Source organism: Mirounga leonina, unplaced genomic scaffold (genome assembly GCF_011800145.1).
Source record: "Mirounga leonina isolate KUSES-001 unplaced genomic scaffold, KU_Mleo_1.0 Mir_174, whole genome shotgun sequence".
Classification (NCBI taxonomy): domain Eukaryota; kingdom Metazoa; phylum Chordata; class Mammalia; order Carnivora; family Phocidae; genus Mirounga; species Mirounga leonina.
In genome coordinates, this window is record NW_023270451.1 from 21,600,449 (window position 1) to 21,623,526 (window position 23,078).

Genomic DNA, 23,078 nt, shown 5'->3' on the forward strand with positions numbered 1-23,078 from the left:
CATCCAGGAAGTTGCAGGAGCCAGGAATTCATAACCCTTGGTGTCAACAGCCACCCAAACCTTGGTTGATGGGGAGCGGAGAAACGCTTTCTGGTAAGAACTTTGGTTCCCGCTTCTGTCTTCTCTGGTATCATCCGTGCACCCTCCCAATCATTACAAAACATTCCCCTGAAGAAAGAGTAAGAACTCTGCTGTGGAGGATGCAGTTTGTTAATGTCAGAAAATGGCCCTGCAAATTGTACACGATAGTCACATCCCGATGCCCCCCTTGATCCCCAAATGTGTCAAGATGTTTCGGGCATTTAACAGACTGGACGGACAGACATCAACAGTCGTGGTGGGTGTTTCTGAGATTACAGCTCTGTTTCATTTTCCTCTTGGGCCTTTTCTTAAGCGTTCCCATTTCCCACAGTCCGTGTGTAACCGGGAAAAGTAACATGCTGTATATTTTTGAAACTTGGGGAGGTGAGGGGCCGTTATTTCCTGCTGGGTAGTGTCCTCCTTTTCTTCACAAACAAAACCCGGATGTGACTTGGGAACGGGAAGAAGAAAAAAAAGGCACAAAAAGTAAAACTTCAGTTGTTTCTCCAGGAAAGCGGGCGCGCGCAGCCGCAAGCGTCGGCCGCAGCCCCGGCGGGCGCCCCGCGGGTGTGGCGGGTTCGGGAGCCGGCAGGGGGCCAGCGTCCCGCCCGGAGCTCGGGCCGCGCGCAGCTTCTCGGGCTCCCTCTCGACCCAGCCCTCCGCGGCTCGCGGGCAGGCCCCCCGCGCTCGTGCAGGCGGCAGAGAGCGCCAGCGCGCGGGGCCGGGCCGGCGAGGGCGGACGCCCGGCAGGCAGCCGAGCGCTCGCGGCCCTGGGAGCGCGGCGCGGAGGCGGTCCGTGCAGCGCCGGCCGGCGGGCGGCGTGCGCCCGGGCGTGCCGCGCTCGCAGCCGGTCCGCTTCCAGAGCTGTGCCCGGGCTCGGTTCTGCGGCGAGAATGCCGGCGCTTCACATCGAAGATCTGCCGGAAAAGGAAAAGCTGAAGTTGGAAGTTGAGCAACTTCGCAAAGAAGTCAAGTTGCAGAGGCAACAGGTAAATGGGCCGTCCCAGGGTATTTCCTCCTCTGAAATGAACCAAGGGCGGTTTTTCCTGGTTTGTTACCGTGAAACAGGACCGCTTTTCTGGGCTTTGGTTTTTGGGGGTTTGTTTTCTCCCTCTCCCCCCCCCCCCCCCAGCTCCTCTTGAAGTAGGGCTTCGGTGGTACCTGGGAAACTGCCAGTTGATGTGGGGAAATCATAGGAGGTGAAGGAGAGAAAGGGTCCGCTGAGTAATTTAAAGCCAAATGTCACACCATCCGAGCCTAGGGTTGGGGAAATGGACAAAAAAATCTGCCTGCTCTTACTTGGTTTTAAAAACTCAAATTGTAGGCAAAAGGCAGATGGCTATCTCGTTCCTTGATCTCTTTCATAATGGGACAGAATGGTATTTTGGTGTTTTTTAATCACTATTTAATTCATCACAATTTAGGTAATTTGAATTACATAATTTTGAATTTCACCAGGCCTCTCCAGAGGTATGCAATGAACAGCTCACTGGGGCTTGGGAACAAAACATTACAATTTCTATTTTTATTTATTTGTAACTCTCATCCCTTTATACTTTCCACTTTGTTTTATAAGTACGCACAGTTAACTAATACAGTAGTATCTGCATTTATTTATAAATAATTATACATATACTGAGGTGCATATGAAAATTCTTTTTTTTTTTTTGCATATGAAAATTCTTTTTAGCGATCATGATTAAAAATTTTAGAGACCACTGAAGTGGATTACAAATTCAGTGAGAGCAAAAGTCTCGGTGTTCACAAGTCTCCACTGAAATGTGTTGGAGATTTTGTACTTTTGACTTCTTACTGGTAACTTGAGCATGCGTTTCTTCCTTTTTTCCTCAGTCAGGCAACCTATAGTCCGGGAATAGGTTTTTTGGATATTTTTTAAAGGAAATTATCTAGTCCTTTTCCACAGCAAGAAAAATATAAACTAATTTCATTTCTCCATGGTTTAATACTATAAAAAATAAGAAAAAATAAAATTAAAAAATGGCAATTAAACAGGTATGGTAAATAAGCTCCTTTACTTTCCTGCCCTAGTTATGGCAAATCTATTCATGACAGAGTCCTGTTACTCAGGATGAACATTTTGAATGATACTTGGAAAATGCAGGTGTTTTTGAGTTTTACTCTTTACATGTTTCTTTTTCTGAAATTTAATCTTTCACTTCCAAATCCCTATTCTTCCTAGATTTTGGAGTGCAAAGTTGTTTCTATCCATGTTGAAAGTTTTTGTAGCTTTAAAAATACTGCTGTGTTTAAAGGAATAAACAAAGCTGTGGGACCCAAAGAATAGGGTAGTTTCTTGAAACTTTAAGGGACCCATTTTGTGGATGGCAACGTGCAGTCTTTGTTGGCCACTTAGATTTTTTTTTTTTAAGATTTTTTATTTATTTATTTGACAGAGAGAGACACAGCAAGAGAGGGAACACAAGCAGGGGGAGGGGCAGAGGGAGAAGCAGGCTTCCCGCAGAGCAGGGAGCCCTATGTGGGGCTCGATCCCAGGACCCTGGGACCATGACCTGAGCCGAAGGCAGATGCTTAACGACTGAGCCACCCAGGCGCCCCTGGCCACTTAGATTTTTTCATGCAATACATCTTAGAGGTTACATATTAAACAGAGTTGCATAGACTGAAGTATGGCACTGTTAAAATATCCTAGTACCAGAGTGTGCAGAACTTATAGGAGAAAAAAGAGACAAGTGTCGTCTAGGTATTTTAAGCTTCATATTAGAAATGGGGCAGGGGCCTGGATGCAGCTGACTGTGTAGAAATTGAAAGTATCATTCATGAGCCGTTCCTCCCTGCCAACTGCCCACCTGCACTCCTTAGGACACACCCTGCCCCCTGCTCGATCAGTTTTCCAACTCCAAGTGTATGTCAAAGGGAGAGAAAACTTAGGGGATACAAGGAGAGGCATCTAAAATCCTAATAATAATATTCAAACATATGTTATCACACACTTCGATTTATAGAGTTTTAGTGTTCTACAACCATTATGGCTCTTAGAGATCATTCAGTGCTCTCATTTTTAAGAATAAAAAACTTGAATCCCGAGGAGGCTAAGTACCTCCTTATTTAAGACCTCAGAGATAATGATAAGGGTGTGTACTAAAACACATGTGTTCTGATGCCCAGTTCATTATTCTGTCAATAAATTGCTCATGTCTGAGCTGTGTGCTCTGCTCAGCCAAGGACACAGAATCCACAGGCTGAATTCTGGCTCCAGCTAATTGTTGTTCAAACATATCTTCTTGATCACGGAAGGAAATGCTCAGAGGAGCAACTATTCACTTTTGGAGGTTACAGATCTCTTTGGAAACCTAATGAAGAAGCCTCTATAAGAACAGATACAATTTGGGGGAACTCTAATCTTATCCACACATATCTCTGAGGAGACAGACCCCAGGTTATGGTTACTTTTATCTGTACTTCTGAAAATTCACATAAAATGCATGCACTATAAATGTCAGCAACAAATAAGAACAATTGTTACCCAAGAGAATGGTACTTGAAAAGATTTTTATTTCACCACATTTTAAGTCATATAACTCCATCACCTAGTTCTAAATTTTAGAACAGTGGTCTTCACATTGTGTGCAAAAAGTATGTGGGGTATGGGAGTAAAATATTAAAATTTCTACTTTAAATCTCATTTTTTGACAGTTTCCAGCTTATGTTTTATAATTACACATTAAGTATAACACGGCATCTGTACTTATTTATAAGTAAATAATTACATATTATTACATAGTTATATACATTTTGGGATACATATGCAAACATGTTTTTGTGATCACCATTAAAACAATTTGAAGATTACTAATCTAGATTACAAATTCAATGGGAACAGTTTCCCAGGGTTAAGAGGTCTCTATTAGTTTGTTGGAGCTTCTGTAATTTTTATTTCTAATTTCTTCTTAGCAATAGGCCTTCATTAAGACACTAATCCTTTTTTTTTTCCTTTTTTATTCCTTTTTCTTTTTTAAATTCGCTCTTGCAATCTGTCTCTGAAGGAGAGAGTTTTGGAAAAAAAACTACTCAATCCTTTCTCCATTGCAGAAAAAGTTTCAACTAATTATATAAACACAAGAATCTCGGATAAACCTAATAAACCTCAGATAAATCTTTAGTTATGATCATTGCCCTCAAGCAATGGGAAGGAATTCCAAATAGAGATACAAATGGCATGATTGGGCAACCTCAACCTCCCCAGCATCAGACATTCTCCAGTGTTTCTATCATTTTGTAAAATTGCAGAACATGGCACACACCCATGATAAGTGAGAATTTTGGCAGGACACAGCCCAAAACATTTGGGGATTATCTCTTACTGCACCTGTTCATTAGCATGGGAAATTGAAAATGTGGTATGTTTTAGTTCATAAAATACTATGAATACTACATCGTAATTGTATTTTAGCAGAGGAAAGAAATCATATGAGGCACAGTGGATAGAAATTGCTGGGGATGGTCTGTTTAATACAATGACTTCCAAGCTTTCTGACCCTCACCATAGTGAGAAATATATTTTAACGTAGATTGTGTCATTCGTATATAGCGTATATATTATACATGCTTTGCGCTACTATTTTTATACTATTTCATTTTTTAAAATGCTAGCTGTACTCAATTATATTAATTTCACTAACGGGTGGTAATGAAGTGTAGACAATCCTGATCTAATTCATTCTTTTTTTTTTTTTCCTTAAGGTGTCTAAATGTTCTGAAGAAATAAAGAACTACATTGAAGAACGTTCTGGAGAGGATCCTCTGGTGAAAGGAATTCCAGAAGACAAGAATCCTTTTAAGGAGAAAGGCAGCTGTATTATTTCATAAGTAACTCTGGAGAGAAATTTCATCCTCAGTAGAAGAACTAGTTTGTTTTGGTTTTCTGAAATAAAACCGAAATTCCTTTTAAAGAAGGAAAACAAAATTTAAGGACTTTCTTAAACACTTATATTGATACGGTTATGTATAAAAGCTGTGTGCTTCTCATCTTTGCTCACTATACCCCCTTGTTAAGAGGGCAGAGAGTATCAAATGTACAATTACGGAAATAAGGACATTACTTGTGCATGACTCACTTCTTTCAGTATATTGCTTGATGCCTTAAATAAAGTTTTATCTCTGGAAAATGAGTGTTGGCAATTTTAAAAGGTGCTTTTTTTTTTTTTTTTTTGGCATTTACTTTTATATTTTTCCCCATAACCTTTCACGTGTTTGGGACATGTATCAAAGGATTAGGGGATTTGATAGATAAGTTCTCTAATCCAGCTCTCTACTTCAAATCTCAGTTGGTTTACAATACTGAGTTCTGACTTCTGGAATGTTTGTGATCTAATTTTATCTATTAGGGAAGCGAGTGAGTAGAATTCCTAACATTGACGGACTGTCTGAGTCAGGAACCACATTAGCACCCGAGCGCCGCATTACCACTCACCGTACAGATCTTGGTCAAAGTGTTGCTTTCATAGTGCTCTTGGGGAAGGGCCATGTTTGGGGTCCAGGAGAAGCCCCCAGGAGGTCAGCCCTGCATGTCCACCCTCAGGGAGCTGCACCTCCCACAGGATCTGCCCGTCTTGGGCACGGTGACCCTCTGGCTCTGTGGCATTGACAGAGATACCTGGCTCCGACCTATTCCTACCAGCCTTTTCCAGCAAGCTTAGGCCAACCGTACCGCCTTTCCTTCTCCTCCAAAGGGACCAGTTAATCTTTTGCCCATTTCTAAAATTAGCTTGTTTTATTCTCCCCCTCATTGATTTGTAGGCATTCTTCATATATTTTAGCCGTTGTCAGTGATAGGTGTCTCCAATGCCTTCTCCAGTCCATGGCTTAACGTTTCATGGCAGGATGGTAGCTGCCACGGCGTTAGCCCCTGGGTGCAATGCCCCAAGGTACACGGCCCACTCGAGTTCTTTATGAAGGCACATGCAGCAGCGACCTCAAAGAAAGCAACCTTTCTTCTTCTCTTGAAGCATTTTTCCCCCTCTCCCTCTGTTTTTTGAATGGCAGTTGTTCAGCGTTTGAGCCAAAAGAAAGACAAGCAAAACCCTTCCAGGTAAGTTCCAATTCTAATGGGCTTAGTCACTAACGCGACCTGCAATTTTAAATGTGGCACCAGAAGCCCAGGTTTGTCCTTGACTAGGTTTTTTTCTCCTGCTTAGACCCAAAAGTGTAACTTATAAAGCCAGAGAGGTGCCCGTGACTTCTAGCAGCTTCCTAATGCATATCAGCCTCCTCGCTCTGAAATTGCTTTCCTTTTCCCTCTCTGAGAGGGAACAGGATGCCCCAAGCTTTTGAAAGAGCAGGTTACAACGAACCAAGAGCAGGGGCTATTTCCTTCAGTTTCCTGCCGTTTTCCAAGTGTTGACGTCAATTGGGATTACTGAGAGCCCAAGGATAATTTTAGCCCAAAGCATGCTCTACTCCAAGATGAGATTTAAGAAAAGTAAAGGCATAATTTTTCCAACTGCCATAGAACAATTTGTATTGGGATGTGTTGCTACTATTAGTCATTTCACATTTAAGTGGCCTGGGATTTTAATATTTTGAGGCTTGTGAAGTTTGACTTTAATGCACTGTTTCATGTCTCTCGAGTCATGGAGTTTTCTTGTGTTGCATGAGGAAGCAAGCATCTATTCTTATTCTTGTTAAGGCAGATCAGATCACCTGCTTTCTTCATGGAGGGCCAAGTCAATGGATTTATCCTATAACTTGTTCAGACTTATGGCTGAGAAGGCTGTGCCCTCAGTTTCTATTAGCCACATTCAGCTGCCTGTTCATATACCCCTCCAAGTCCTAGCCTTTGCTTTTCATGTACTTTCAGCCAGATGACAACTTAGCCCACTTCTGATTTTTCCTTAATAAATTCCCAATCTTGTAGATGTTCCTACTAAATCTAATTCTGTTCTTTTTTTTCCTTACTGTTTCATCATAGTATTTTGGCAAATATGCAGAAGTGTAATAAAATCCTCTTGATTTTCAAGTGTTCAACTGCTAAAAACTTATTAGCTTACATTAGGAAGGAAATGAAAAATACGGTAACTATATATTTGGGTGTATTATAAAAAGTAACCTTTAGTAAGTGGGAATTTGTTAAGTAGAATTTAAATCATGTGTTCAGTTTCTTCCAAGTATATAGTTGTGTTAATCATTTGGTATCTGATTAAATAGTTGCTATGCTTTGTGCATTGAGACTCAGGTTCTATGAACTCATTAAATTAGCAAAATTGGCTTTCCTATTTCTATTCCTATTTAAAAATAAAAAATAGAACAAGTTTTATATTACTATGTTTAAGCTTTGGAGAGTAAGTATATTTTGGTATTAATGTCCTATGAATCAGAAATAAGTCTGTATAGTCAATATGATCTGATTAATAGTATATTTGGATCTATTCAGCTCATCCCACCAAGTAAGACAGAAACATTAAGTCAGTAATAGTTATAGTCCACCCTCATCCCCTCTAACTGAGTCTTAGATGGATGATAAGCAATGAAAAACAAACCCCTATTTCTAGTATTACAGTCTAGGAGAATAGGGACTAATCAGAAGATGTCTTTGATTTAATAAAGCAGTAGAATGAACACAGAAGGAAAGCGCTGTGGGATCTCTCCTGTTAGAATAAACCCTGATACCCTACTTGGTATGTCCACTGTCCTAACCAGGGAAGACAAGGGCATCAGCAGCACCTTTTCCACTCGGGCTACCTTCAGTTTGAGGGAATGAATCCACAGACCATTAAAAACCATCCACTGGCACTAGGAAAACATAGAGACACATTGATGCCATTTCTTCCTTTTTCTTTTGGTTCACACACACATTAAATAATGGCCTTTTTTTACATAATTCCATTGAACATGAAAATGGGCAGGAAGGATTAAAATAGGTGGTTTATAAATTTCAGAAGCTGACCTAAAAGTTAATGTGCAAAAGTTACACTTAAAATGAAAGGAAAAAAAAATAAAATGAAGGGAAAAGGTCCTTGTAAAATTAACAGTCATGAAAAACAATTCACATTGGCATATATAAAAATGTATGCATTTATTTATTCAAAACCAAAAATATTTGGAGATCTATGTACTAGGCACTGGTTTAGGCCCAAGGGATATAGTGGTGAATTAGACCAAGTCCTTAACATCATGAAATTTACAGAAATTATAATTAATCAGATGTAGGTGGAAATTACAGAGTATCTTATAACGTATAGGTTAGGATAAATAGGAAAGTGGTTTTTCTACTTTTTAATGATAACGCTGATGATGGCATCATGATGATGTTGATGATGGCGAGAGCTTACACATATGAAATGCTTAGTATTTGTTGGGCGCTGGAATAAGCCTTTTTACACAGATTATGTCTTTTAATTCTCACAAGTACCTTATATGTCGGGTAAATAAATTATACAAAGTCATATAACTACTTAACTGGCAACACAGAGACTGTGCCCTAAACAATACGCAGTACTCTGTCTCTCGTAGGAGCCAATATATGTGCAGAGTGAAAGGAACTATTAGCTCAATAATTTTCTGAAGTGGTTTTTGGCACACATACAGCCAGCTACTAGAGCCTCAGAAATGTTCAGCCCTTGTGTATGACATAGCATTTTATAGTAGCTTATTTCAGTTGTTTCTACTGGTGGGTTGGTTGGTTAGTTGGTTGGTTGTTTTTCTGTAATCACAGCCTAATAGAAAAATTTTAACCTATACAAAGGGGGTGAATTTTGCTTTCTTAGTAAAAATCCTATCACAACCTGAATTTTTGTAACAGTGATAACCTCTAATTATATACCAAGTAGCACTTGCTCATTTGCTGAATAATATAGTATCTCAGTTTAGTACCAGAATTGAGTCTGATAGAAGCTACATGAATTATGGTAGAGTGTCTAGAAGAAATAAATCAGACTCTGTAAGGACTTTCTTTACCAAAATTATTAACTTGTAGTTAGCCCTAGAGAATTCCATATAGGTACCAAAGAATCTTTTCTAAGAAGTGATTGAACTCATTCTCTGTAAAAACTTGTATGTTTTCCTTAATAAAGTTAGCCATTGGCTTTAGCTCATGTCATCCCAGCCTCTTCTTACATCCAGCCTGAAATGCAATGTGAATGACCTACTTCCCAGAGTTGTCTGGGAATTATTGAGCCTGATTCTCTAGGCTGTGAGTACAGCTCTTTAAATCCATAAAAAGTCCTCATGTTTTGGTATTGATCAGTAAATACTTTCATTTCCTTTTTGGAAGTAATCAGATTAAACATAAATATATAAAATATATATTTTTTCTGCAGATTTAGTGCATTCATTCAAACTTTCACAGCTCTGTTTGGTGTAGCATACGGAAGGAAAGAAAGGGAGTTGGTCTCACCTTACTGAGTGTTTTGAAATAGTATTGAAACCTGTATGTGTCTCAATCTAAGAAGGAAAAATGAAGAGAAGAGAGAAACATTTAAACTTGTATTAAATCATTTGAAAACATAATCAAAAAACTGATAAATATTAACATAGTTCACTGATTACTTAAGAACAGTTCAAAGGCCATTGTTGCTAAATGTTTCATCTTTGTAACTGAAGTTATAACTTGTTAGCAAGGAACACCACAATATGGACTTGGGTGCTCTTTAATTGCTAATACCGAGACTTGCCTTTTTTTCTTTTTTGGTTTTAATTCATCTTTGAAAGATCGCATGCAATTGGATTTTCAGCTGATTCTTATTTACACACATTAATATAAAAGCAGATATAAGGTAGAATAAATTAATATTTATTAACATTTGGATTTTTCAGTTCAGGGCAGGGAATAATTTAGACATTTAAAAACAATTTGTTTTAATTTGATTTAACAAATGGATTAAGGACCTGTAAACATGACACTCTTGGACAAGTTCAGCCAATATTTTTCTTGCATTCTAGGAATTGGCAGTCGAAACAAATGGTAGTGACATTTATCAAGTCCAATTAATTAAATCAATTTATGTACAAAATGTAAGTGGATTAAGTGCTTGAGAAAAAGGGGATAATAAGTGAGTGATTAGTCGAGTAAGACCAGAACATTTTCTACCCTTTGAGGAAACATTTCATGGAAGGAGACACAATCGCTAAAATGAAGGAAAAGAATTTGTAAAGTATGAAACTAATAGGAAGAAATTTCACTTATTGAGTGCAGCTTAGCAGACTAAGAAAGCATTTGCCAAATGTATAGAACAAGAGCAGAAGGAACCTATAGCTAATTGGATACCCTGTCTTTGGTTAAAAAAAAAAAAAAGTCTTTGAAATGCTTTTTTCAGTTATTGTGGGAAACATATTACACCAAATTCAATGACTTAAAACAATACATTTATTATTGCTTATGAGTCTACCAGTCAGTGCATCTGGGCCTCACTCTGTTGATCGTGGCTGGTTTCATTGATTAATGTGCAGTCAGCAGCTGCATCAGCTAGGGGCCAACTGGTTAGCTGGTTGTTGGCTAGGGCAAAGTCGGGGACTGGGTTATATACTTGCTTGGGCTCGTTCTCATAGCATGGCAGAGTTCTAAGAAGAGTAGAAGCGTAAAAGGTGTCTTAAGGTCTAGAAAAAGAGCTAGCACATCATCACTTCCACTGCATTCAATTGTGCAAAGGAAGACACAAGGCCAACCTGGGTGCAAAGAGCAGGAAAACAGATGCCCCCTCTTGAGTGCAGGAGTGGCAAAGTCATACGGCAAAGGCATAGATCCAAGGAAGGGTAAAAAGTTAGGGACGGTTTACAGTCTATCCATCACATTGGGTGAGGATCTTGGCTCTAGCCTTGGGCAGCGGGAAGCCAATAGGACTAACCTAGGGCTACGTGGGCAAAGATGATTGGTTAGGATAAAAGCCAGAAGGTTCTGATGATAAGAGCAAAATGTGGGGATGGTCAGGGCACACACTTAGTAATTCAAAAAGTTGGGAAGGGATGGCTTAGAAATCTGTTGTGAGAGGAGAAACATCCCAGTGAATTTGAGACTTGACCAATCCTCACAGCTACGTGGCAAATCCAAATTATGTGTAGGAGAAGATGAGCAGCCTCTCAAAAAGCAATTTTACGAACTCAACTTATAAAAACATCAGTTTCTAGAAAGCAGAAGACTGCAGGTACTGATTATGCCCTTTTTCTCTTACATTACAAAATAGAAAAGAGTTCTGCAACTTGATGACCCCTTCAGGCAGAGGGACTCATTTTCAATAAAGCCAACCTCCAAGAAGTCACAAGATTTGTTCCCAGCACTGGCCAGCCAATCTGGTGAGGGTAAGGGCTATAATAAGCCAATCCTGCCAATATTTCAGAAACTGATGATAACGTGCCACTCCTAGCTCACCCTTTGGCAGCCTGCATTTCTTTCTAGTCTTTTCCGAATATTCAAACTTAGTTGGCTGCAATGAGAGAGATGTCCAGAGAATTCAGTTTGCTGTTCAATTTACAGTTCACCTCCCAAATTTGTTCTTGTCATAATTCTTCTGAACACTCCACTTGAATCTGGACTTGAGAGGGACTTCTATTGATATTTCTTTAGGTATTTGTCTGTGTGGACTTTTTTTTTTTTTTTTTTGCATAAGACTTCTCTTAGTAAAGTTGAACTCCTTTTCTTTAATCCTGATAAGTGTTTTCTGAGGCTTCTGCTTTCTTTTATTATGCCAGAAGTTTCTCACATAATTCCTTATACTTTGCTGTAGTTGAAAAGAGTGCAGTTTATCTGGAAGGGAAGGAGTTTGCAAATACTTTTTGATTAATGAGTAACACAATCACAAGTTTGAGGGTACACAAATCATGAGCTTAAAGTATTAGACAGTCTTGGTGCATCCACTGCCTGGAAATAAGTGTTTCTTTTATCCTTTTTAGAAGGACATTTCCTAAAGCAATGCTAGAGACTCTCCTTCACAAAATTTACTTGGGTACCTGTAATCTAAACTTTGTGTCATCATCATGCATTTGTATAAACTAAAAACTGGGCATAAGGTTATGCATTTGTCATATATGAGAAGGGCTATAAGGCAATATTATACATGTATTTTCCCGAGGTCATAAATCATATTGGTACACTAGAGCAGAAGGTTGTCAAACTTTTTCTCTCAAGGGCCAGATAGTAACTATTTTAGCCTTTGCAAGCCGTACTATCTCTGCGGTAACTACTCCAATATGGAGGCAGCCACACACAATAAAGTAGATAACCAAAGGGGTGTGGCTGTGTTCCAATAAAACCGTCTTTATACAAACAGGCAGCGGGCTGGATTTGGCCCACAGGGTCCTGTTCTAGATCAGTGTTTCATTTAGTGATCAATTTAGTGAAATGTTACCAATAATTTAATAAAATAAAATAAAATATCATAATACATTCCATAATATAAAAGGGTATTTATCTTTTAAAACATGGGTGTTCAAGCCAACCTGTAAAAATTCATCTCTTTTTGTAGGTTCCAGCTGATGAAAGTCTGAAAACTGTTAGTCCAGAGTGTTAGAGCTGAAAGTTTGGCTTTTTATAGTATATAGTAAAGACTTTAAACTTGCCCAAAGAGAGGCCTGGCTTTTCCCTACCTGCCCCCCCACCCACCCCCAACCCCAGGAGCTAATCTCTAAGCCATTTGAATGTTCTGCCTGATAAGAGTATCTTTGTTTACCTGGGGACTTTGGGCCATGCCAGGAAGAATAACAATGTGACTTATGGTGAGTCTTTGAATCTTGTGGTATCAGCTTGATTTCTGGAGAGGGTGGAAATTGAGACCAAGCATGTGGGTAGTTGACTAGGGACCCCCAATAAAGACTCTGGATACCAAGGCTTTGGTGAATTTCCCTGCTTGGCAATGCCCTATGCATATTGTCACACATCATTTCTAGAGAAAGAGGAACATGTTGTCCATAAATCCATTGGGAGAGGGCAACTGGAAACTCCATCCTTGGAACTTTCCTGGACTCAGCTCCATGCATCACTTCCCTTGGCTGATTTTAATCTGTCTCTTTCAGCTGCAATGAACTACAACTGTGAATATAAGAGCTTTCAGTGAGTTCTGTGAATTTTTCTAGCAAATTATTGACTCTGAGAGTGGTTTTGGGTACCCCTGAACTTGTAATTGATATCAGAAGTGAAAGGAGTACTGTGGACTATGTCCTTCGTGTTTCCAAGATGTGGAAGCTGTGGGTCAGTGACATTTATAAAGGTCATGCAGCAAATTAGTGCAGCAAAACCACAACGAGAGTATCCGGTCTGTAGTCTCCTTATTTAGAGGCTTTTTCCTCTTCCTGTGCCTATTCCTGAGGCTTGTTGACATTTGTTGAGTTTATCTGACTTTGTCCCAAGGGCCTTGTACGCACTAGCCTATTTTATCCTCAGAAGGACCCTATAAGATTCATACCAGTGATCCAGGCTGGCCAGGTTCAAGGACCCAGAGGTGGTTCCACAGGACCAGCCAAGAGGGTCCTAGGCTTCATGCAGGATAGAAATCAAATGTGAGCTGAGAGGAAGTGGGAGCAGAGTTTACTGAAATTTATTGAAGAGAGAGAGCCGATACAGACAGAGCACAGGAGAGTCTCAGAGAGGAAAGGAGAGAGAGTCTCATCTTTGCTTGGGGGTCTGGGGTTTTTATAGGATAGTGGTCTGCTTTATGTGTCCTCTCAAGCAACCAGGAACTGGTCAAAACAAGGATGAATGCTCAGGTGGCCTCCACAATCACTTATGCCCTGGAGCCAGGGATTTTGGCATCAAGGTGACTGAAGTGAGTAGTCTTGGAAAACATACATGATGACCCCATCTGGTCACTCCTTAGATGTTATCAATTGTGCTGTAAGACTCCAGAGAAATCATTAACTCCTTCACCTTTACAAGGAAGACATTATCAGTACTCTAAACCATGTATAGGGTCAGGGTACAGGTCCTAGCAAGAATAGAAGCAGGAAAAGGAGCAAGAAAGCAGGGTTGGTTTGTTGTGTTTTGTTGTTGTTGTTGTTGTTTTTTATGGGGTCCCTCAGTTTCCCTATCTCGGTAGGATTACACCCATTTTACAGCAACAAAACTGAGGTTTGGAGAGCTTAGGTAAATTTCCCAGGGTCGTACAGGTTTTAAATGGTGGAACCAGGATTCCAAGCCAGAGACTCTGTTTCCACTGGAATCTTATACTCTCATTGCTTAATATTGTTTCCTTGGATGTTGTACATTCCATTCTCTAGAGAAGCTGATTTTAATTTATTTCACAGGAAACCATCAGGTTATCTTGGGCATATGTATATAACAAAGACCGGCATCATACACATCTTCTGTATTCCCCTTAGTACCTGGCGTAGTTAACCCTTAACAAATGGAGGGTGAAAAAAATGAATGAGGATAAAGAATAAAGAGCATTGGGTTAGAATCTCATGTATCTTCTTGGTTTTCCACATTGTTGATGACACACTGGTTTTCTTTCTCTGCATCTTTTTCTTCTCTTGCTCCACTCTCTCCCCCCACTTTCCTCTCCTCTTTCTCTTGCTTCCTCTAATTCTCGTCCCCCATCTCTATGCTTTTTATTATTATTGGCAAAATCTGATTAGACTAATCTAAACCTCTTAATTGCTTAAAAAACTGAGTTAAGCCAAAATTGCAGCTGACTGGGGTATTTGGTTGGACTTTGTTTAAATAGATTTTTGCCATAATACTTTCTCTAACAGTGTTTTCCTGCTATTTACTACACAACGGAACCCAAATTTTCCCTCCCCCCCCCCTCAGGCATTTAGGGTAAGGATACCCAGAAAAGGAAATCTGAGAAGAAGCAATGGAAAAATAGGCACTGTATAATTCCTGCCCATATTTATAATGCTCTGAAGTCTAAAGTCAAAAAGACTGTTCTAACCATCTAATTCATAATTCAGGCCACTTGAAGAATCTAAAGGAAATCTCCCTTTTGAAATGTATTTAATTGAATTTCTTTTTCCAATCCTAATTCCAGAGTAGAGATAAGGAGTTTCACCCATTTACTCACCAGTGGGGGGGAAAAAAGATGTTTTCCTGCTCCTTGTGTATTCAATATTCTAGGAAAAGCTAGGTTCTTGGGATGAATAAACCAACAAGTAATAAATAAATGTAACACTAATAGTGACTTCTATCTATTTGTGGGGTCTTTTGACACTTTCTGGGCACCATCACATTATTTCATTTGCTCCTGGGGAGAAGGTGTAGGTATTAAACCCCATGGGATATTGTGATCTATAAGTAAATATACATTTGGTCTTCCTCCCGTTTCTGGCACAGAGCTCTTAAAACCCTTGGTACTGCCTACATGGGGAGAGCAACAAAAGTGTCTGTTGTATGTGAATGAGGTGACTTTTGGAAAACACCTAACAATGGGGACTGGTTGACAGGAGAACCAACCACGTGAGTAGAGGATTGGAACTCTTAGTCCCACCCCCTTACCTGGGGGAGGGGAGAAGACAGGGACTAGAGGTTGAATCAGTTGCCAAAGGCCAATGATTCAGTCATGCCTATATAATGAAGCCTCCTTAAAGAATCAAAAGGACAGGGTTTGGAGAGCTTCTGGTTGGCGTGTGCATCTCTTCCACCTGGCTGTACCTGAGTTATATCCTTTTATAATAAGCCAGTTATCTAGTAAGTAATATTTCTCTGAGTTCTGTGAGCCTCTGCAGCAAATGAATCACACCCAAGGAGGAGGACATGGGAACTTCTGATTTATAACCAATCAGTCGGAAGCATAGGTAACAACCTGGACTTGCAGCCGGCATCTGAATGGGTGGCGGGGGCGGGGAACCAGTCCTGTAGCACTGAGCCCTTAGTCTGTGGGATCTGATGCCAACTCAGGTGGATAGTGTCAGGATTGAGCTGAATTCTGACACACCCAGCTGATGTCCAAGAATTGCTTGGTGTCGTGTGGGAACCCGCCCCCCCTACACACACACACCCCTCCAACACTGAAATGCCTCAGAACATCTAAAGACCTCATAACTTATTTTCAGCCCAGAGATGACAAGATTAAGTACCCCTGAGGTCAAGGAGTTTCCAAAGGTCATACATCTAAGTCAGGACTTCTGACTTTCCTTTGTTTAAATAAATATCCTCAGTTGGTGAGCTCTTTCTTCAAACACACTTTTTTTTTTTTTTTAAACCAAGAACTCTTAACCTGTAGTATGCATGAATATATGTGAATGAGTTTCAGGAGTCAGCTAACCTGAAATTCAATTTAATATGTTGTGTGTATATGCTCAACACCCTCCCCCCATAGTAAGGCAGTCTGTTTTATTTTTATTTTTTTAAGATTTTATTATTTATTTGAGAGAGGGAGACACAGAGGGAGAGGGAGAGGGAGAAGCAGAATTACCACTGAGCAGAGAGCCTAATGTGAGGCTCGATCCCAGGACCCTGGGATCATGACCTAAGCCGAAGGCAGACGCTTAACCGTTTAACCGACTGCAACACCCGGGCGCCCCAAGACAGTCTATTTTAATCTCAAAAGTGTCAATAAGTATCTTAAGAAGCAGATTGTCTACACAACCCATATGAAAGAGGTTGCTTTGGGCCTTTAGTCTAGACCAGGTCCTGTCTCACTATATTGAGGACTTCCAGGAGACTTAGCCCCATGTACCCTCCTCTGTGTCCTGTCTCCCTCCCATTCCCCAGTAATCAGACTGACCCATATTCCCAATTGTCTCCTTCCATTAGCTTTTCCTGTTGTCCCAGTCAGTCCTAGAGACTGCTCCTTCTTCCACACATTTTCCTTCACGCCTTAAGGGGCCTCCACTGCCATAGCCTGACCACCACGTGATTGCCTTCATTTAATGTTTAAAGTTCAGGCTGCTCGATCCTCTCAAATGCAATTAGTTAACCTGCCATCCTTGCTTCTTCCTTGATGACATCAGAGACCTCGACTCCACCTGCCAACTTCTAAGACGATGACCCTCTTCACACTTCAAACTTAGAATTTCTCGTCTCCTTCACCCAAGTGATTACAACGCTGGTTTTGTACATTCCACTATTCCATTATACTGTGCTGCCTTCATGCATTAAAGTACTAGTATTTTTATAGGCATATCACCCATTTGAGATATAAATAATTTCTATCTGGAGCTATGCCCAGACAGTATTAAAAATGTGAACAAAATGATGGTGAACTTTTTACTTTTTTATTTGTTGTTTTGATTTGTGGTTCTTGAATGAAGAGCAAGTTGCATATCTTTTCTTCTCTTTTCTGCTTTTTGGCGGTGGATTTTTTAATGTAAAACTAATCTATGGGGTAAGAGGTCAAGATTATGGTTGCTTTTAGGCGTAAAATGTGACTGCAGGCAAACAGGAGGCTGGTGATGTTTTTGGTGTGGGGTGAGTGAGGCCCTTCATTACACACTTACGTTCACTTTGTGAAATATTTCTTTGTGTCGTATTCTCTGAGGTGATAGGCACTGTTGGCGATCACAGAAAATATTCTGAGGCCCTGTCTCCCCTCTGAAGCCAGCTAAAAGATAATGTTCTGGTTTTAATTCGGACTCCCCAGGTTACCAATGAATTGCGAATCTTAGGTTTTAATCATTTGTAATTCTCCCAAAGCCAGTTTGTCCAGCACTTTCTGGGATCCATAAGAGGATCTTAAAAATTGAGAGCCGGGGGAGGGACAACAGGGAGAACAGGAGGGTGTGCGTTAGGGGGCTGTGGGAGTAGAAGAGAGCAATGGAGGGTGGGAGGTCACTACCTCGTCCAATTCCCAGGCCGGCCCTGCGGGCTGATTACTGATGCACTTCACTCTCCTCCTCTTCTTATTCGAAGCCTGGTAAATTGTCAGGGGCCTGACCCCTGGTGCTCTTATATGATTTATTTAAACCAGGATTTTTTTCATCAGTCATCTGAGCCAGGAGGTCAAAGGCACCTCAGGCCTGGACCATGACCCTCCTCCAGGGAGAGCATCACCTCGGGCAGAATATAGAATCTGATGACAACTGCATCCTGCTGTGTGATAAATCACCAACTTAGACATCAAAATACCAGCATTGTCCTCGTGCCTCCGTGTCGCAGGGACCACTCTGTTAGCATTCCCTACTTTCCCCTTTACCTCTGCCAGCAAGCGGTTTACCTGAAAACGCGTTCATCTTCAATCCCAAGCTGGTGAGTTTTCGGGGACTTCGTTTCTCCCTCTCCTTTACAGAAGCCCGGAGGCTTGTCCACATCCTCCTTTCGTAGTCCTCCCCGACAGGCTGAGTTTCGCTGCCTCCCTCCAACCTGGCCCAGGCAGCCAGCCATTTTCCCCCCATTCTTGTATCACTCCGAAGTCAGGTAATTTCACACCATCCTTGAAGAGTTTGACAGAACTCCCTCAGCCCGCCCGTGGCAAGTACTGCGGGAAGCCAGGGTCCATGGATGTGAATTCCTGAGGCTTACCTTCTCCGGGTCACCTCTGGTTCTGAATCCTACCCCACTCATCCTCCCCAGCCCCCTTGCATTTCACCTCTGGCCACTGTGCTCTGCTCTAAGTCTTTTCTTCATCTCCCCACAACTGTTCTCACAAGACAGTTTTGTGTGTAGCAAATATCATGGACGACTTAAGTGAAGAGGAAGTTACAAGATAAAAGAGAAAACGACCTCAAGTTGAATGTCTGCTGTCTCTGGTACCATCTTCCTGCCATCCTTCTCGGCAAGCCTTGCTATCCAGTCCTCCTCCTGCGTGTCTCCTCCGTATTCCCTATTTTCTGCTCTCTCTCACCTCCAAATTCCAGTTAATTTCTAGTGAAAATCCATCTCTCCACCATCATCGTCTGAAGTTTCTTCTGCTTTCAGGCTGTTGACTAGGTAGGGAGAAAACCTGGCTAACCTTGGCTAGGCCCTTTGCTGCCCTGGGATTCTGTTACTTGTCATTTGAATTCTCCACCATGTCAGTCACCAACTCTCTGTCTTCTCTTCAAGAGTCCAGGCTTGCTTCTGCCTGCCGTCTTGCTGGCAGCTGTCCTACCCTCTTCCTCAGGAGAAAAGTTTGAGAGCATCACGTGTTCACTCTCCTACTTTTCTTCATTCCTGTAGGAGAATGTCTCAAACGTTCATCTTTCTTTCTTGGTCCCTCTATTTTCTGATGGACAAGCAAGCATTTTCCCTTTTTGCTGCTAAGCCTATCTTTTTGAGCTCTTATGTCCCTGGATCTCCTGGGACTTAAGTCTATAAGTCATGCTGTCTCCCTTCGATTTTCTAATTCTCACCCTCAGTGAGCTTCCTCTTTTCTGCCTAAAAATGTAACTTGCCCCCTCCACCCTAATCGATGATAACCAAAACAATTATAATAAAACAAACAGAGAAACTTTCCTTTGTTCTGCTTCCTGTGTGAGCAATACCCTCCATGCTTTTATTCCATTTCCACTCTTGAGAGCATTTTCTGTATCATTTGCCTGACTATCCCTTACTAATTGCTCATTCTTCTGAAATCTTGCAACCCCACTTCCATTCTCACTACTGACATTCTCCACGTGACTCTTGGTCAAATCCAGTGCATTTAAATTCTCACTCACTGGTGACCTTCTCAATTCTGGAAGCTGCTCTCTACTCAAAGGCCTTTCCTCCTTTGCCTTTGGAACTTCATCCACCATGCTTCTCTGCCTGCTTCTGCCTCTTGGAGCTTTTCCACCCTGTATGAGAGGCATTCTTTCCAGGCTCTCATACGAAGACATGCTGTGACCTCTGCCCTTCACACTTTTCTCTTTCCCCCTCTTCATGAAGAATCTCATCAGCAATCCTATAATATACTTCTTCTTTCAGAAACCTCTCATGGCCTTATTTTGCCTGCTTGAGGATGTAGGTACAAATGACTCAGCTTGACTTCAAGGTTCCACACCAAACATTTTGAATCTACCATTGTCCTCCCATTGTTCTTCTGTATATACATATCCAGGTGACTGCTGGCTGATAGCTAAGAAAGCCTTAAGCTTTTCTGCATCCCAATTTTTGCAGATGCCCTTTACTCAGTGTGAAAACCTGTCTTCCCTCCCCATCTCACCCTCTGCCCTTGTGGCATCAATGTTAGCACACAAGCTCAGCAAGGGAACTACAACTGGTTCTGGGTTGTTCAAATAAGAAACTTGCTGAGCTACTAGCCTTTCTTAATATATTATTCTTAAACAACAAGTTAACTTTTTCTCTGCCTGATCTCTTAAATAATGTTCTACTTTCAGAAGAGAAAAAAATATAAATTCTACTCTATTTATGGAAGTGTTACATGATATTAGAAAGCAAGTCTATTCCTTTTTTGGATTAAGAATTCAAATATGACGACTGCATTTTCTTTTGGTAAGAAAGGTAAAATTATATTATGATGATGTTCCTCATTTTTTGTTTCATTTTGTTGGTTTTTTAACTTTTTAGGTTGTACATTTTGCTGGATGCTAAAGCACTGGACTCTGTATTACAGGGTGGCTGTGGGTGGTATTATTGTTCATGACTATGTCAGTGAAAGTGTGATCATACTGTTGACTGGTTTGGCTTAGACAGTAGGAAACATCTGGTAGTTTCCTGATATTTATCAAGACAGAGCTGTGTTTCCTTTAAAAACAGCTTCACATGAACAATGCACTACACAATAGCAGAGGAATTTTATAACACAAGTATAGGAACAAGAATGCAACCACTAAATATAGAAATTAGTTTCAACAACGTTAATCAAAAAGTTAATTGTACTCAAGAAATATATCAATATATATTCTTAGTAAAATGTCTTTAATGAAATGATGGACCTTCTGATTTGCTTTTCTATAGCTAACTTCTATATCCAGTTTAAATTGGGGCATTGAAGCAAATGAAGAGGATTGCTACCCCCAACCACACCCTTCTTCCCAGGCCCCTGACTTACTCTTGCATCTTTGATAGGGGCTCACGCTATAGAACGTGTTTGGCCATGGTGATCCCACCTACCCTGCCATTTCTGTAGATACTTCTCTATGTATAGAGATACTATTCCTCTCCTCCCTCCCTACCATCCTCTCTCTTCTTCCCACTAAAAAGAGTACATTTTGAAAGCAATTTTATCCAGAATAGTGTTTCTTTCCACTGAAAAATTTCAGACAACCAATTTTGGATAGTGGTGCAAATTTTGGTCATACTTTCTTTAATGTGAAGTTTAAATGTATTTCTACACCGGTCCCAGATGAACTTGGAAGGAAGGAGTGAACATGGAATCTGAAAACAGTTTAGAGAAATGAGAGGGGTCTGGTATTTCTGCTTGAACTCTGTAGGTTTCAAAACTTGGGTTCCAAAATTCAAATCTCTCAGCTAAGGAATCTTAAAGTAGGGTGGCTTTGCCTGACATTTCTACTTTTATGTAAACCTGTGATGAATATCTAAAAGCTGCCTTGCTTCTGATCTGTATATCAGAAAATTGGACTAAATAACTTACAGTTATGGTTCCAGAGTTAGCAAATACATCACCCCTCTATGCTTGGCACAAAGTAGACATGGCTGATCAATCACAGGGTACTCTTCTGCTGAGCTAGAACAGGTCTCATAGTCCTTTTCACTAGCACTGCAGGCTTACTAATCAATCGGAGTTGACATGACAGATTAAACCCATTTGCTTTCTCAGGTTTAGACTTTTCTAAATATAACAGATACAACAATTATTTGGGCAAAACTTATCATTAATCACTTTTTAAAAAAATGCTGGAAGACTATCTTGGCAGTCCCTCTTTTCTATTTTGTACATGGCCATTTTAGGAGATGAATGACTGCGGGTGATCCTATTCCTCCCTTATCTTCCTTCTCCAACAGTGCCTTAAAACTTGATCTCATCCATTTTGAATAGACTTCTGAACACATCATTCTCAGGTCCTCACAACAGATCTATTTTCAGCAATGGTTGGAAGGACAAGGCGTCCTTCCTTTTTTCTGGAACTTATTTTTCCCTGTTCCTTAAATTCCATTAGTTTCTTCCATCCTCTAAACTGTTTTTCATTTCATTGTTTCCTCACCATGTTATGTCTCCTTTCTCCAATAATTGTCTTTCCACACTGTATAAATATGCTGTCAGCTTTTCCTTTGCCTAAAATAAGCAAAAATATCAACTTTTGAGCAATTCTACTCCCTCCTTACACTAACATAATTTTTGTCCCCTTTAACCACAACATTTCTTCAAAGACTGGGCTGTTTTCATCAAACCCTTCCTAATCCTTTGCAGGGATTAAAAACACTCAGAACTTGCCAAGTGCTTTTCTCTCCCCCTCGGTGTCTCAGAACACTCCTGACATGCATCTTTTCCTTGGCTTCTCTGGCCCTGCACAAATTAAATTTCTTATTCGCTTGTCCTTCTTTCTTTTCCTTCCTTAACATTTTCTGTACTTTCTAAAGTCTTATCCTCAACCTTTTTCTCTTCCCTTTTTTCTACATCCTCCTCTTTGGGAAACTCAACTTCGAAAATTCTGCTATCGAGTGTGACTTTTAAATAAATATGAACACCTCAGGCTTCTTTCCTAGATGCTAGTTTCACATTTTCAAATCCCCTTCTGAATATTGAAGAGTGATTCTCTTTTTCCAATTACTTACAACCTTCATGAGACTTTTAGCCTGAATTTTCATCTGCTGCATATCCTGCACATCAAATTTAGTTGCTGTCTTTCACTATGTTTTCTAGCCCATTTTTTCTTCTAGTTCTCATTGCCATCTCGATTAAGGTCTTTATTACCCCCAAAGAGAAAGCCTAATATAGTTATATTCCAACTTCGTGTTCTAGCTTCTATTGTCTCTTTCCATAGAGCTACCTTGCATAAAGACCTGAGTGAGTTTTGTCATCTTAAAGCACTGTTTTGATACCATTTATCCCTTGTTGAAAACCATCATGGGATTACTATTATTGGTTGGGTGGGGCCTGAGCTCCTCATCTGCCTTTATGACCCAGGCTCACCCTATTTGTAAAGCTTGTGCTCATACAAGGAGATTACTTCCTGATTCCAAAATTCACCTTGATCTTTTATTCTTATGAATTTTGCCTTTCTTTCTTTCTTTCTTTCTTTCTTTCTTTCTTTCTTTCTTTCTTTCTTTCTTT

At 40.5% G+C, this 23,078-nt stretch overlaps 1 protein-coding gene and 1 long non-coding RNA gene across 2 annotated transcripts in view; both read left to right on the forward strand.

Annotated features, from left to right (window-relative positions):
• Positions 1-5: 5 nt before the first annotated feature.
• The window catches only part of LOC118020769, a 54,732-nt gene continuing 31,659 nt past the window's right edge, over positions 6-23,078 (forward strand). The window contains exons 1-2 of the long non-coding RNA XR_004682002.1: positions 6-93; positions 11,238-11,346. This is a non-coding gene — a long non-coding RNA (uncharacterized LOC118020769). The remainder of the gene's footprint in view (positions 94-11,237; positions 11,347-23,078) is intronic.
• GNG11 (G protein subunit gamma 11) lies at positions 595-5,228 on the forward strand. The gene is made up of 2 exons (XM_035020580.1): positions 595-1,070; positions 4,804-5,228. The coding sequence occupies exons 1-2, from the start codon at positions 975-977 to the stop codon at positions 4,927-4,929; spliced, it is 222 nt and encodes a 73-aa protein (XP_034876471.1). The 5' UTR covers positions 595-974; the 3' UTR covers positions 4,930-5,228.